The sequence below is a fragment of the Mus caroli genome, chromosome 15 (genome assembly GCF_900094665.2).
Source record: "Mus caroli chromosome 15, CAROLI_EIJ_v1.1, whole genome shotgun sequence".
Classification (NCBI taxonomy): domain Eukaryota; kingdom Metazoa; phylum Chordata; class Mammalia; order Rodentia; family Muridae; genus Mus; species Mus caroli.
The window spans coordinates 23,681,860-23,698,205 of NC_034584.1; the positions used below are offsets into that span (position 1 = coordinate 23,681,860).

The window sequence follows — 16,346 nt, forward strand, 5'->3', positions numbered from 1 at the left end:
TGTGTAACCCTGGCTGTTCAGGGACTCACTCTGTAGACCAGGCTGGCCTTGAACTCAGAAATCTGCCTGCCTCTGCTTCCCAAGTGTTGGGATTAAAGGTGAGTGCCACTACTGCCCAGCTAGACTCATACTTCTAATGAACTACTTTTCCATACTCTTCCTCAAGTAATTTATTGTACACCAGAATCTCAAAAATATCATTGTATGGCCATCACTGTGATAAGAATGTATTGTGCTGGGCTGGAGAGTAGGCTCAGCACTTAAGAACACTGACTGCTCTTCCAGAAGTCCTGAGTTCAATTCCCAGCAACCATATGGTGGCTCACAACCATCTGTAATAAGATCTGATGCTCTCTTCTGGTGTGTCTGAAGATAGTTACAGTGTACTCATATACATAAAACAAACAAATAAAAAAAGAATATATTGTGCTATTCTGGGTTTAACACTTCACCTCATGTGTATGTCTAATAATAGTTGTTTTGAGACAGGATATTTTTATGAAGTCCAGAATGGCCTTAAACTCATGATGCTCCTTCCTCTGCCTCCTGAACACTGGGAGCTCAGACATTCACCATCTGTAAATCAATAATTTAAATATAGGGAATACTATGTACTTAACATTATATAAATAAAATTCCTGTTATTTTCATTCATTTGTCACAGCTGAGTAAATGATACAGGCTATAGGATTTAGTCTTCACATTCTTGGTAGTGTTGAGTTTGGATTGTTCTGCACTTGTTCTAAGAAACTTGGACACCATACACTATAATTGGGGAGTGTGAAGGTTAGGTTATTTGATTGACAGCCCAACTTGTGAGACTGGAAAAGCATAAATATCAAATACAATGATTTATATTAGGCCTGCAGGAGGTTTTTTTTTTTTNTTTTGCTTTTTTTAAAATTGATGACATCTACCCTGCTGAGTTGTGTGAGAAACATTTATTCAATTATGTACTTATTGACTGCTTGTTATAGGCCTTGTATATGTATTACAGATTCAGCAGTAGTATAAATTTTAACATACATGTATGCACATGCAGGAATGGCTGGGCCAAAGGAGGGTAGCAAATTAGGAAGAGACATGGGAGGAGCAGGCTAAAGAAAGCCCAGATTGTATCATAGCTGAAACTTATATTAGTTATCCAGTCTCCACAGATAATCTTACGAGTGCCACCAGTGGATGATAGCTCACACTGCCTGTGGAAGAGGGCACAGAAACTCAGCAGGGAGAATCTTATGATCCTGGATATCACAACAATTCTCTGGAATCTGGGTGGAGTTGTCTCACACCTGATTTCTACTTTAGATTATCTGTCTCTTGTTGCTATCCATACTTTAGATCCAAATTGTAAAAACCAAACTGAAAGCATCCAGCGGGTTCCTGTTTACTTTGCCAACACAGCAGCATTGAAAATGTTAAAAAGTATAAGTTAAAAACTGTCTTTTTATTTTGACAACATAATCAAAACGAGTGTTTATTTTAGGTACAATATGCCATTCAAAGCCCAGATTCAAAAATGGGTGCAGTGCCTTTCCAACTCAACAGACATCATTGAGAACTGGATGACCGTTCAAAACTTGTGGATTTATCTAGAAGCTGTCTTCGTGGGAGGAGACATTGCCAAGCAGCTGCCCAAGGTTCTGGAAGTTTCTTTATGATTAAATCAGGTTATTCAATTTGAGAAACATCTAAGAACAGGGAACTCCTTCATCTTCATTGAACCTTTGTTTCTAGCAACTTAGCTCTCCTCTCTGATGCTGTTATTTTTTTAAAGGAAGTGGGGATTTATGGGAAAGACAAGGGTAGTAATTACAGAGTGAAAATGCTGTGAACCTGTGATGTCTGATAGAAAACTGAGGATCAGAAAACCCAGAGTCTGAATTTCTGTGTCATTGTGTGAGACTTCAGATAATTTGAAGGTGGGGTTTGGAACAGTGTAAATTTATGGGATAGTTATCTTGACAATTGTAGGATAATTTGTTCTTTTACTACTGACATTTAAAAATAATGCACACTATAGAATACATCTAATTATATCTGTGCTGTAAAATTGAGGGTAGGAAATCTGCAGGAAAAGGCGTTCTCTCTGAGATGTTGAGTGTATTTTTCTCATCAAATTGTAATTACCTCACTATGCACATATTGGACATATTTTAAGATTTTAAAAGACATTTTGAACTAAAGTTTAAAAAAATCTTATTTAACTGCTCTGATTTGCTTGTACAGTTAGGAAATTTAACCTCCTATTTGAATTGCAGAAGCATGACTGTGTCCACTGATTTCACAAAAGTCTTCAACTATCGCCTTGATTACTTCAGTGACCTGTAGTAGGCAGATCTGTTAACCCTTTATAAAGCAGAACAATTATCTTATATAATTTAACCTTTATATTATTTATTGTCAGCAGGAAATGAGTTCATATGCTAAAAACTTAAATGTTCACTTATACATTCTTGGTTTTTCTTTTCCACATGTCAGTGGAAACATTCACGTACAAATTTTAAGGGTTAAAGTGACATTTCTTTCTCTCAAGTTTGTGAGTCTAGGATTATTAGTGGCATAAAGGAATGTTAAGGAAGAAAAGGAAATATAATTATGTCAACAGTACCAAAATAATATGTAATATGTATGTCCACTTTCTCCTAAAAAGTCTATACTTTGCAATATTATACTAGAAACAATTTTGTGTTGTTATTTTAAAAATATTGTGTTAATTTTTTGAGAAGTCATAAAATGTGTGTTGATCTCATTGATCACTCCTCCCCTAACTCCTCCCAGATCTGCTGCCCAACTCTGCACACAACTTTTGTTCCATTTTCTATTTTTGTCTCTTTCCAAGTAACTCACTGAGTCCAATATACGCTGCCTGTATACTCACAGGTGATGCATGGTGACCTATCAGAAACCACCCCTTTACAGAAACTTGACTCTCCCTCCCTCAGAAGCCATCAACTTGTTCTTAGCGCCTTATTAGGGTGGGGCTTCATGCCTCCCTATACTATAACGTTGACTGACTTGATTATATGCAGGTCTTTTGTAGGCAACAATAGCTACTGAGAGTTAGTAAATGCTCTGCTCCTGTCATGTTCAGGAGATACAGTTTCATCCTGGGCTTTCAACCCCTGGTCCTTTACAGTCCTTAGGAAATACTTCCTGAGTCTTGTGGGAAAGGGCTGTGACATAGATGTTCCTTCTGGGGATGAGCACTCCACTGACATTTAGTTTCTGTGCTCTTTTGACTAGGTATGCGTTTCTGTGTGTGTATTGCTGTTTTTAAAGACTTGGTATTTACTTTCTAGACATACAAGCCATCTAATCCTCTGCAGTACTCTTGAAAAACAATAAGTTCACTCTACTTAGAGATCACGCATGAGAACAGTTGGGAGTTGTCTTTCTTCTCAAGTTGTCTTGTACAGACAGACCTTTAGTTTTGATTTCAATTTCTGTTTTACTTACCATAGTGGAATTGCCAGGGTTGAGCTACAAATTCTTATTCAAAAAGGTAGATGATATAATGAGGAAGACATAAGAAAGCTTTAAATAGACTGCTTGAACCTCAGATGTATATAGCTTAATCTACCCTGGTTGGAATGATGGACTCAGCTGGAAACATATAAGCTGCTTCATCATTGAGACCTACCATAGACGTGTCCAATGTTATTTCTACAGGAAGCCAAGCGCTTTTCCAATATAGATAAGTCTTGGGTGAAGATCATGACACGGGCACATGAGATACCAAATGTGGTTCAGTGTTGTGTTGGAGATGAGACCATGGGGCAGCTACTGCCACACTTACTGGACCAGTTGGAAATCTGCCAGAAGTCGCTCACAGGGTGAGTTCAGTTGTTCCTTTTAAGCTCTCAGAACCATGGAGAGAAAAGAGAACAGAAAGAGTAGGTGATAAAAGCCACATTTGTGCTGTTTGGCTAAGAGCAGCTTCACACATAAAACTTGCACAGATAAGGTTTATCATTTGGAGCCTCACAGTTAACAAGCATCCTGCTACTGGACTAAGGATTTCAGATATTTCCTTAAGGGGGTAAGATCTTGTAAACATTCGTGTATAGTACCCATTTTGAAAATTATTGTACCTCCTTTCTGACATCTTTCTTGCTCTATATCTATAGATACAGAACCGAAATATTCTATTATATTCATTATATTTGAAATATCATATATAGATAAGCAGTCAAGATTATAGAGATATGAATGTTATTCAGTAGTATTCACCATAGGCTCGCAGGTAAGCTTTGAAAATTCAAAGACTCATAATGTTTTCCCTTGCTTTTCTCTTACTGGTTTTAAAATAAAATAATCGAAAGCCAGGCATGATCACACACACACACACACACACACACACACACACACACACACACACACACAGAGGAGCACATCCAACACAAACTAACAACAAACACTAAAAACAAAACCAACTCTCCTAAGCAAACAAACAACACACACACATATATTCAAACCAAACAAAAGCAATGAAATCCAAAGCAGACAACCAAACCAGGCCATCACCACCACCACCAGCAGCCACCACCGCCCACACCTCCACCCTCACAGCTGCCATCATCACTGCCACCACCTCAATAACAAGGAAGCAGCAAACAATGACGCCGAGAAAAATCACAAACTAGAAACACGATGAAAGTAATTTTCTAAGTGTATATCAACACTCATGGCAGACATTTGTCTGAACTTAACTTGAACAATGATGTCTTCTTGATTGACTCTTGGAGGCAGATGCTCTTTGCCCATGTACTCTTCTCTGTGACCTCATGACTGGTGACAGTCTGAGCCAGCTTGTGCTGAGCCCCCACAGAACTGAGCCAGGCTGCTCTCACTGTCATAGGTGACCATTAAAGCCCTCGAGTAGAATTTGAAATTATATTAATGAAGTAAAGAACAGATGAATATCAAACTTGAAAAATAATTGTGACTCACTTATTTATCCTTGGGACTCAAAACCAGCTTTGAGATTGCTGTTGAGAAATAATAATGCCATTAGAAAGCTGAGGTCATATAAAAAGAGAGGATAATACATTAGAGGGTATTGGAGCACCCCTCCTACAATGGATCTTAGTCAAATGAAGGAGGTTCTACCTGGGAGGAGCATGAAGGACTGTCCATACTTAGGCATGGCTTTCATAGGCTCCATTGTTTCTAGGAAAATATTTGCTTTTGATTATTTCTTGTTTGTGTCCTTGAGTGGATGCTTTGGGGAAGTTCCACTGTGTATCCTCTAGCCCACTGTGGTGTAGTTCAAGCACGAGCTGGTGTGCATGTGGGTGTTCATGTGTGCACACATGCTTGTGAAAGCCAGAGAACAACTTTAGCAGAAATAGGTGCAGTTCACCTATTTCTTGACAATGATTCTCACTGGCCTATTTTGCAACAAATAGGATAGGCTGGCTGGCCAGTGAGTCCCACGGATCTAGCTGTCTTCCTCTCCTTATCATTGGGATGACAAGCATTTCCTGTATTTTTTAAAAACACGAGCTCTGTGCATTTAACTCAGATCATAAGCAGCATACCAATGAGCTATTGACCCAATCATGAGCTTTTTGATTTTTAATTTTAATTATATTTTAATTTATTGTGATGATGATGATGATGATGTGTGTGTATGTCTTTCTCTCTCTTTGTGTCTGTGTTTTTGCACATAATAGGCATATGACATAGTATACTTATGCATGTTAGAGGACAACTTTTGGGTATTATTTTTTTTCTACCATGTTGGTCCAAGGGATTGAACTCAGGTCACTTGGCTTGCATGAGTAGCTCATAAAACCTCCTATGAACCTAGAGGACAACCTGTCTAAGCATCTCCCAAATGATGGGATAGGGATCTTCAAAGGATTTTGGTATCTCTGAGAGGCAGGAGCTCTGTCATAAAACTTATTGGTCCCTGTCTCTCCTAAGATGATGTGAAATTTTTTGCAGTGCTGAGAAGCAAATCAAAGTCCCAAATGAACCCTTAAACTGTATTTTTATCTTCTTTGCTATGAAGAAAATACATGGTATGTTAGCTTATGTAGTGTATGAAGTTAATGTTTATAAAAGAATAAAGAAATTCTACCACTCACCCTGAAAAAAAACCCCACCCTTTCTCTGTTAGAATATGATATGCTATTTGATAAAATGTACCACACATCAACACTGAAGCCTTAACACGGGGAAAACAGATGGTGGCATGGTCTTCCCTCCTCTTCCCATCCTGGGAGTCAGCACCTATGCTCACAGAGCTTTGTCCCTCCCTCCCTGCAGATACTTGGAGAAGAAAAGGCTGTGTTTTCCTCGCTTCTTTTTCGTCTCGGATCCTGCTCTGCTGGAGATTCTGGGCCAGGCATCGGACTCCCACACCATCCAGGCCCATTTGCTGAACGTGTTTGACAACATTAAAACTGTCAAGTTCCATGACAAGGTCAGCCCAGAGTTAATCACTGCCTGTAATCTCTGTGTGTCAGAGTGTTAACCGTCACTATCAAGTACTTCTGTAACATCGTGTTTACAAAAGATTTACTTCCTTGTTATTAACTTTTTGCCGGTAATTAAAAGCAAACTCCGAGAGCCAAGTTTAGACTTCTATGATTTATTACTGTCCAAAATGTAGATTAAATAAGATCAAGCATATATTGTACAGAACCAAGAAGCTGAGGCAGGAGGACTGAAAATTTGAGGCTTGCCTGGACTATACCATAAATTCAAAGCTAACCTGACTAGACTAAAAGCCCTCATTGCAAAATTTAAATTTTTTTTTTTTGTTTTTTGTTTTGTTTTGTTTTTCGAGACAGGGTTTCTCTGTATAGCCCTGGCTGTCCTGGAACTCACTTTGTAGACCAGGCTGGCCTCGAACTCAGAAATCCGCCTGCCTCTGCCTCCCAAGTGCTGGGATTAAAGGCGTGCGCCACCACCGCCCGGCTAAATTATTTTTCTTTTTTTAATATTTCTACTTTGTTTATGGTATCAAGGAGTTGTGTATATTATCCAATTCGATGGAGAGTACATTTGCATAGATTCCACAAGACACTGTTTAGTCCATCCTTGTATCCAAAATTCCTGGGAAAATGACCTCTCCCTTTAGACGTTGTGTTCAGTCCTCTGGTGCCTCGTAACAACTCAGTAATATTCATTTATTCACCCTATCAGACAGATTAATTTATTGAGTAGCTATCATGTGCCAGATGCTTTGTTTAAGAATGGGAATATCCCAACCAGCCTCAGGGAACTCAGGCTCTGATGGAAAAGACAGAGAAGTAGACAGATGGAGCCTACAGAGTTCACTTAATGGAGTGCCAGACCTCTTGCATGGTAAGCAGTTAGAAGCCAGCCATTATGGTCAGGCACCTTGCTGTGTGCCACAATGAGGCTGGTTGTGTTGTTTCCAGGGAGAAGAGATCATCTATCTTATTCAGAGATTCCAATATTAAGTTGTCGATATACGTGGACCAAATTATTATTGTGTTTGTGTTAAGCACATGTTGCATGAGAAAGCCTGCCAGGGAGACCAAATGTGGTGTATATATAAGAAATTATGTAGAATCTCTCCATGAGTAAACTCATCTTGATTGATGCTTTGAGGAAGATTGGACTGTTAGCCAGGTAGGTGAAGAAGGGGAGTGTGGTTTGGTCAGAAAGAAGTATGTGTGAGATCTCAGAGGTATGCACAGCCCAGATCAGAACTGCAAGTGTGTGAGCCATGGTTTCTATGGCTTAAAACAGAAGCTTCAAGCTCTTGCTCTCAATTCTGGAGGCTCAAAGGCAGAAATTAGATGATGGCTGAGTTGATTGTCTATTAGGAGACTGTACTGGCTGGTTTTGTGTGTCAACTTGACACTAGCTGGAGTTCTTATAAAAAAAAAAGGAGCCTCCCTTGAGGAAATGCCTCCATGAGATCCAGCTGTAAGACATTTTCTCAGTTAGTGATCAAGAGGGGAGGCTCCCCTTGTGTGTGGTACCATCTCTGGGCTAGTGGTCTTGGGTTCTATAAGAAAGCAAGCTGAGCAAGCCAGGGGAAGCAAGCCAGTAAGTAACATCCATCCATGGCCTCTGCATTAGCTCCTGCTTCCTGACCTGCTTGAATTCCAGTCCTGACTTCCTTTGTTGATGAACAGCAATGTGGAAATGTAAGCTGAATAAAGTCTTTCCTCTCCAATTTGCTTCTTGGTCATGATGTTTATGCAGGAATAGAAACCCCGACTAAGACAGAGACCCTGAGAGATAATTTTGATGATGCTTCTGCCATAGTTTTCACAGCTTTTTAACAGCTCTTGGTGCTCTGTCCAGCACACAGCACTTTAATATCTGCCCTCTGTGTGTCAAATCTGCTTTTCTTGTAAGGTCAAAAGGCCAACTATTCTTACCAGGAAACCTAATCCGTCATAAACTCACTGTAACCTGGTGAGATATGTAAAGATTCTGGTTTCCAATAATTTTAAATTCATAGGCAGTGGTGTTTGCAATTTTATGCTTTTTAAAAAAATGTAATTCAAGTCACAGTAGGAAGTGGTGAACAAAAGAACAAAGCATGATGGGTAGATTCCAAAGGCCACATGAGCCATACCATGGACACTCACTCCTTCTAGCATGGAGGCTTCCAAGTCGGACACCCAATGTGTGTTTTAGGAAGTTTGATGCAATTGTATGGTGAGCTGGAAGGAAGCAAGGGCTAGGGAGGCAGACCTGCTGCAGGAGGCTTGGCAGGAGGGCATAGAAGCAAGGACAGGGTGCATTCTAATGCTCAGGAGCAATGTTCTTGTTAACCTATGTAATATATAGGTTAATGCTGTCTGATGTCAAGGAACTACTCCTAATGGAGTTGGCCACTATGTTTCATTGTACACATTTCTTTTTCTTTTTTATACATTCTACTTTTGCTCTATTCTCCTTCCTTCCTTCCTTCCTTCCTTCCTTCCTTCCTTCCTTCCTTCCTTCCTTCCTTCCTTCCTTCCTTCCTTCCTTCCTTCCTTCCTTCCTCCCTCCCTTCCTCCCTCCCTCCCTTCCTCTCTCTTTTTTTTTTTTTTTTTTTTTTTTTTGTTAATTGTCTGAGATCTGGATGTGCTGTGTAACAAAGGCTAGAATCACTGGCTGGCTTCAAGACTGTAATTCTCCTACCCCATCCCTCCAAATGCTAGGATTACAGACATTTGCAAGTATGGCCGCATGTCTAACAATTTTTTATTAAGGCCAGCACTGAAAGAAGTCTAAAGCAGTGTTTCTTTTCTGGCAGTAGTTTGTCTTTGTGCTTATATTTACCATCAACTCAATTCTTAAATTAGAAAAAAAAAACTATACATCAAGAAGGAAACCCTCTTGACACTTGAAGAAATCTTTCTGCTGTAGTAATGGAATATTTGCCTTCAATAGAAAGGCTTTTCACAGTCTCAAGTTGAGGAGCAAGGGTTGTTTGTCTCCTAGTTTGTAGGTTAAATGCCTACTTATCTTTAGCCTGTGTGTAACAGTCACTTCTGCAGATAATTCTGCCTTGGCTTTTTTGCTTGCTTGTTTGTTTGTTTCCACCACAAAGTTGGTATGTACATCCAGAAAATGTACAAAATCAGGTCCTGGTTTCGTGGGTTCTAAATTTCATAAAATTATAAATACCAAACACAAGCGAGGAGACTGGAGCTTAAGAGGCACTGGCCTTTCAGATCGTGTCAGTCAGTATACAACGGAAGAGGACTTAACATAGCACTATGTCTCAGCCCTAAAGAACGGTTTGTTGCTGGTTTACTTTTTATAACCAAAGAGCAGAAACACCAGCAACCGTTTGCACTGACTTCATGCCATTTTACTTGTCATGCTCATGGGCAGAGATGCAGAATAGATGCCCCTTTTCAATGGCTAATACATACAAGAAATTTGGTCTTTGTTCTGTCTTCCATAAAGAGTTCCATAAGGATCTAGGTCATGAACTCTAGACAGCACACTCATGATGCAGTACTGCCCAGAGACTGAAGGGAAATGAGCAGAATAGGGGTTGGACTTGATCAGAGGACACCCGAGACTCCTCTCCTGGAGCGCACTGGGCTTGGCACAGGGTCAGAATAACTTTGTCATGGCTCTGTTCTTATCATCATAAGATCATTGATCAGGCCTTTCCTAATGTCAACCAATAGCCATGTGGTGTGGACTTATAGCCTCGTCATGAGCTCCATGCTGCCTGGAGGATTTTAGAATTTTTTCTCTTCCATCAGCATATTTGTATTAAGTATTGCTTTTAGAAATAAGTTCAGCCCTTTAGAGTTCTGATGAGTTGGAATTGACTTATGTTTCTCCTATAGATTTTAAAGCTAGCTTTTGGTTGCTGCTTTGAAATGACTTTATGTCCTGGTTTGCCCTCTGTTTTATGATTTGCACCTTAACTTGTAATGGGAAGGGTGGCACTGACAAAGGGCACAGAGGAAAGGTATTTCTTATTTTTATATGAACATAGCTATCTTTTTCATCTTCTAACTTAGATCTATGATCGGATTCTGTCAATCTCCTCTCGGGAGGGCGAGACAATTGAATTGGACAAGCCTGTGGTGGCAGAGGGCAATGTGGAAGTCTGGCTTAATTCTCTGCTGGAGGAGTCGCAGTCCTCATTACATCTTGTGATTCGGCAGGCAGCTGCAAATATTCAAGAACCCGGTTTCCAATTGATTGAATTTCTTTCTTCCTTCCCTGCTCAGGTCAGTGGATCCAAATTGGAAAGTTTTTCAAATCTTAGATATTGCCTATATATGCTTCATAAATGGCACATTTTTAGTCTGACCAAATATTAAGGTTTTCATAAGGACTTACCAAATATGGATAAGCTTAAACATTTTAACTATTGGCTATTTGTTCATATATAACTGTATACTTAAAGATGACTTGGGGATCACAGATATTATACACACACACACACACACACACACACACACACACACACATATATATATAAATTTAACTTAAGACAGTTTTTCTGTTATGAACTCTCCTTATACATACACATACATCATATTTAAATCATAAACACTACTCAGAGTACACTTAACTAGAAAAATATTCCTTAGTATTAAAATACAAGAAACAAGATCTTTTAGTCCTGGTGGCCAATAAAGATTTTATGAGTGTGTACTGTATACAAACACTGTGCCCATTTGAGTAAAGCCACCTTATTTTAATTCCTTGTCTGCAAATGACTTAAAAATCTATTTGGAGAGAAGCATGAACTAAACATGTGTGGCCTAAGATCCCAGGAGAGACACAGATACCTCAGGGGGCTTCCCATGCTATCCCAGTAGATAAACAATATGAATGGAGTCATGGACTTTGAAACAAATCAAAGAAGTTGATATCATCAAAGCCATCCATTTGTGTATGACCTTTGATGCTCCATTATGCTGTGATTTCTTTATAAATTTTGAATTGCAAGTTGTAACTCTACTGTGTACACTCTAATTGTTTTTTTTTTTTTTTTTTTTTTTTTTTTTTTTTTTTTGTTTAAAACCTCCACAAGGTTGGATTATTAGGAATTCAGATGCTATGGACCCGGGACTCAGAAGAAGCCCTTCGAAATGCCAAGTTTGATAAGAAAATCATGCAGAAGACCAACCAGTCCTTCCTAGAGTTACTGAACATGCTGATTGAGATCACCACGAAGGACCTGAGCTCCATGGAACGGGTTAAATATGAGACTCTGATTACTATCCATGTGCACCAAAGGGACATCTTTGATGACCTGGTAAGTGCTTTATAAACGTCATGTGTCATATACAGAAAAGTAAACGCTAGACACCATCTCTGCTCATCCCCTGGATTGATGAGATTGAATTCGTGCGAAGGTCAGAATCAGGTGGAGGCTTACTGGTCTCAGAGCGCTCATGTCAAACTGTCTTTTCGGCCTTAAGCTGGGATTTCAGTCCTATTCTGATAATCTATACCACATCACTGGGACAACGAGGTATGACTTTAAAAACTTGGTGGTTGTTTTAGATGCTAAAATGTCACCAGGCATCCCCCAAAAGCTTTTTGTCTGTCCTGTTTTCCTTGTAGTTATTGGTCAGACATCACTGTTTTCTGGCGGGCAGATACAGACGCATTGGCAACAGAGCTGCTTAGCATTTCTTGGGGGGGGGGATTTGATAAATCCCATCCCTCACAAGTCGTTTGCAAACACAAGTTGTTGATTGCCAAGTGGCTACAGCAAATGCCATTCAGACCGGGATGGAAGGGGAGAGAGGCCTACAAACAGTTATGCTACAATGTATGAAAAGAACCTACCATTGTCCTCTTCTATAGAGTGTAATATTAGGTGAGAGACAAGAAGGGCTTATGTGCATAGTTTCCTGGATTGTGTCTCCGCCCCACCATGTAAGAAAAGATTATTAAAGATTGGTCCTGATGTGGTGGAATCACAAGACTGCATTTTCAAACTCTTTGTGCCAATCTTCTCGCCTAATAGCTAAGCACACTGTTTGGCTCTTAGAGAAATAAAGGAAGGGCACAGGGTAATTTTAGACGTCTTATTTGTCCAGAAGAAATAATTAAAGTATCTTAAAGTTTTGGTAAACATTTTAGACAAAAACCATCGCCAGGTATTAACCTGACATTGAAATGTTAGGATTTTTGGCGCATTGAAAGAAAATTCTTATGGGAAAAAAACGGAGAAAAAGAAAAAACAAAACAAAATAAAACAACCTACACCCAGTAGTTTGATCATATTAAGGATTACTTTTTTTTTTTTTGGTAATGAGATTATTGTAGCTCTGTCTTTGTATTCTCATAGAATGAATCTCGTGTTTCAGATAATTTGGAGCTGTGCACGAAGGGCTACAGTTATAGACAGGGCTCTTACTACTGAACTGTAATGCTGGTTCTTGTTGAGGGGTGGGGCTGGAGTGGCCTTGACTCTTCCCACTCTCAAAGTGTCTTGGGTTTCAGTAACTGATTGGGTCACATGACGCGAAGCTTGCTGCCTTGCAGCCACTTGGGTTTCCCGCTTCTCTGCTTTGCGATCTGTGCAAATGCTAATGTGTCCACTTAGCTCGGGACTCATCTCATGTCTAACGCAGCACCCCTTTGAATTTCAGTGTCACATGCACGTCAAGAGCCCTACGGACTTTGAGTGGCTGAAACAGTGCAGGTTCTATTTTAAGGAGGATTCTGACAAGACGATGATCCACATCACAGACGTGGCTTTCACATACCAGAATGAGTTTTTAGGCTGCACTGACAGACTTGTCATAACGCCGCTCACGGACAGGTGATTGGGGGATTCTGTCGTTCCACAGCCATTTTCTCCTCCACCCAGCGTTCCATCTCTTGGGTGGCTCAGGGGACTTTTTTGCCAACAGCTCTTTCATAGCAAGGCCTTTGAAAGTTAGTATTTCTGACTTTGCACCTGTGTCTTCACATGGGATTCAGGTTGGTGGTTGAAATAAACCTGGTTTCTCTTGCCTTCAGCCCTGCAAAGGCAAAGTGGAAATGCCTCTGTGAACATCGAGTGGACAAGGAAGGAATTAGATACTGTGGGTAGCAAAGGTTACTTTATTAACTTCAGCACCTGTTCTTCAGAGAAACAATTAAGGTGTTTTTATTTATTTATTGGTTATTTTATTTATTTACATTTCAAATGTTATCCCCCCTTCCTGGTTTCCCTTCTGCAAACCCCTATCCCATCCACCCCACCTCCTGCTTCGACGAGGGTGTTCTCCCATCCAATTAACCCACCCACTACTGCCTCACCACCCTGGCATTCCCCCACGCTGGAGCATCGAACCTCCACAGGATCAAGGGCCTGGCCTCTCACTGATGCCTGACAAGGCCATCCTCTGCTATATATGCAGCTGGAGCCATAGGTCCCTCCATGTGCACTCTTTGGTTGGTGGTTTAGTCCCTGGGAGTTCTGGGGAGTCTGGTAGGTTGAAATTGTTGTTCTTCCTTCAGTCCTTCCCCAACTCCTCCATTGGGGTCCTGTGCTCAATCCAATGGTTGGTTGTGAGCATCCACCTCTGTCTTTGTCAGGCTCTGGCAGAGCCTCTCAGGAGTCAGCTATATCAGGCTCATGTTAGCAAGCACTTCTTGGCATTAGCAATAGTGTCTGGGTTTGGTGTCTGCAGATGGGACGGATTCCTTAGTGGGGCAGTCTCTGGATGGCCTTTCCTTCAGCTCTACTCTTTGTCCCTATCTCTCCTTTCTACAAGAGCAATTCTGGTTAGCAATACTTTTGATATGGGTAGGTGGCCCCATCCCTCAATTGAGGGCCATGCCTAACCTCTGACTATAGACTCTACCCCTAGGTTCTTTCTCCCCTTTGTTGGGCATTTCAGCTAATGTCCTTCCTGTTGGGTCCTAGGAACCTCTTGCTTTCCTGGTTTCTAGGACTTTCTGTTGACTACCCTCAGTTCCCCATCCCCCATTGCTACACACGTCTGTTCAATTTCCTGAACCTCTGCATTTCTCCATCTCCTCCAACCCCTTTTCCTCCCCCCTCTTTCCCTCCCAGGTCCCTCCCTCCCTCTACCTCCTGTGATGGTTTTTTTTTTTGTTCCTCCTTCTAAGTAGGACCAAAGCATCCGCACTTTGGTCTTCCTTCTTCTTGAGCTTCATATGGCCTGTGAGTTGTATCGTGGGTATTCAGAGCTTTGAAAAGGCAGAAGAAAACTGAGGGAAGCACAATTGAAAGTTGGAAGACTGGTGGGGGTGTGCAGGAGCATGTGGGCATTGTCATTTCTCTTCCCTTTGCCTGTCACTTGCCATTTATGCTGGTTAATTACAACTGTCAGCTTGAGTGGTGTAAGAGACACCCAGGCCATCCATCATCAACACCTGGAGTTGTCTTCAGGGTTTTCCCCATAAGAGCTAACTGAGAATGGGCTAGGGTCTCAGAATGAATCGTATGTGATAAGGAGAAAGCCGGCAGAGTACCAGCTCCCACCCCTGTCTTTTCAGACACAGTGAGATTCAGGATTTCCTTTCTGAGTGCACCGTCAGTGTCCCCCTTCTGCTAGGTCATAGGAAGTATTACACAATGCTGTCGCTTCTGTCTGGAAAAGCCTCCCGTTTCCCTCTATTTTCAGACCCCTTTCTGTGTTCTCTGTTTATTTCTACATTGCTTGTCTCAAATGTACTCTGTTCAGACATGTTAATTTTATACTGTTATCATGAGAGATAACATAAGTTCAGATGCTTAAACCACACAGATCTATTATTTTAACCCTTCTGGAAATCTTAAGTGCTGCATTCCCCCATAGAGACACAAGGGGGCACCATTTCCCACCTTTGAGAAGAAGTCATTCCAGCTCCCTGGAAGCCGCTTTGTCCCTTGCCCTGTGGTCTCTCCTTTCACCTGGAGAAACACAAGCAGTGGCTGAATTCATGTCCCGTTATCCAGCTCCCCATCTTCCCCTGACTCGTGTCTTTCAGATGCTTTTCTGTCTCCTGCTTCCCCAGAACAGACTGAATCCAGGCAATCCAGGATAATGTGTCCACCCCAAGGTCCTCACTGATAATGTTGCTTCATGGGCATCCTCTTGCTGCTCTATTACACATCAGGGTTCTTGTCCAGCTGTACTGCAAAGACCTCACATGGCTCTGAAGAGCATCTAAATGCTAACCCCAGACCACACCCAGCCACAGTGCCTTCCCTGAGCCCCTGGCACATGTATCTATCCAACTGCTGACATGACATGCCCATCTGGATGCTCACAGACTATTTATTTATTGACAGTATGTTTGATTAGCTCTTACCATTTTCATTCTAGTTATTGTCCATTCTATTTTCTCCCCATGGTGGTGTCTACATCCTAACTCTGGAATCTTCTATCCTGACTTCACCAAGCAAGAAATCCCTGGTGCATCCTTGATGTCTGTCCTCTTTGATGTCTGTCTGTCCTCCTTTGCTCTCCACTACTCAGTCCATGATCAACATCTGGAATGTGACTGCATTTCTTTTTAACCCTTTTCTGCAGTCTTTTGTGATCCACTGCAATCCCTGACCTAGACTATTATCACAGTCTCTTAGCTGGTTTCCATACATTGTGCCCTGTTGTCTGTTCCCAGTATGGACAGCAAAACATAAGCAAGATGGTGGCATTCCTTTATCTCCAACCCTCCACTTTGGCTCCATCTCACAGAGAGTCAAGGCTATTGTCACATCAGCTTATGAAGCCTGGTACAGGATGCCCTGGCCACATCTATCTTTCCTTCCTTAGTCACTTTTATCCACATGCTCTTTGGGGGTCCTTTTCCTTTTCCTTTTCCTCTTCCTCTTCCTCTTCCTCTTCCTCTCCTTTCCTTTCTTTCCTTCCCTTCCCCCTTTCCCCCTTTCCCCCTTTCCCCCTTCCCCCCCTTCCCCCCCTTTTCCCCCT

The 16,346-nt window shown here is 41.2% G+C and overlaps 1 protein-coding gene across 1 annotated transcript in view; it reads left to right on the forward strand.

The window, feature by feature from the left end:
- Positions 1-16,346, forward strand: part of Dnah5 (dynein axonemal heavy chain 5) — a 249,534-nt gene that overhangs the window by 89,901 nt on the left and 143,287 nt on the right. Inside the window, exons 30-35 of the mRNA XM_021183130.1 lie at positions 1,487-1,640; positions 3,673-3,836; positions 6,277-6,433; positions 10,470-10,682; positions 11,495-11,719; positions 13,068-13,240. Coding sequence (XP_021038789.1) covers positions 1,487-1,640; positions 3,673-3,836; positions 6,277-6,433; positions 10,470-10,682; positions 11,495-11,719; positions 13,068-13,240 — 1,086 coding nt within the window. The remainder of the gene's footprint in view (positions 1-1,486; positions 1,641-3,672; positions 3,837-6,276; positions 6,434-10,469; positions 10,683-11,494; positions 11,720-13,067; positions 13,241-16,346) is intronic.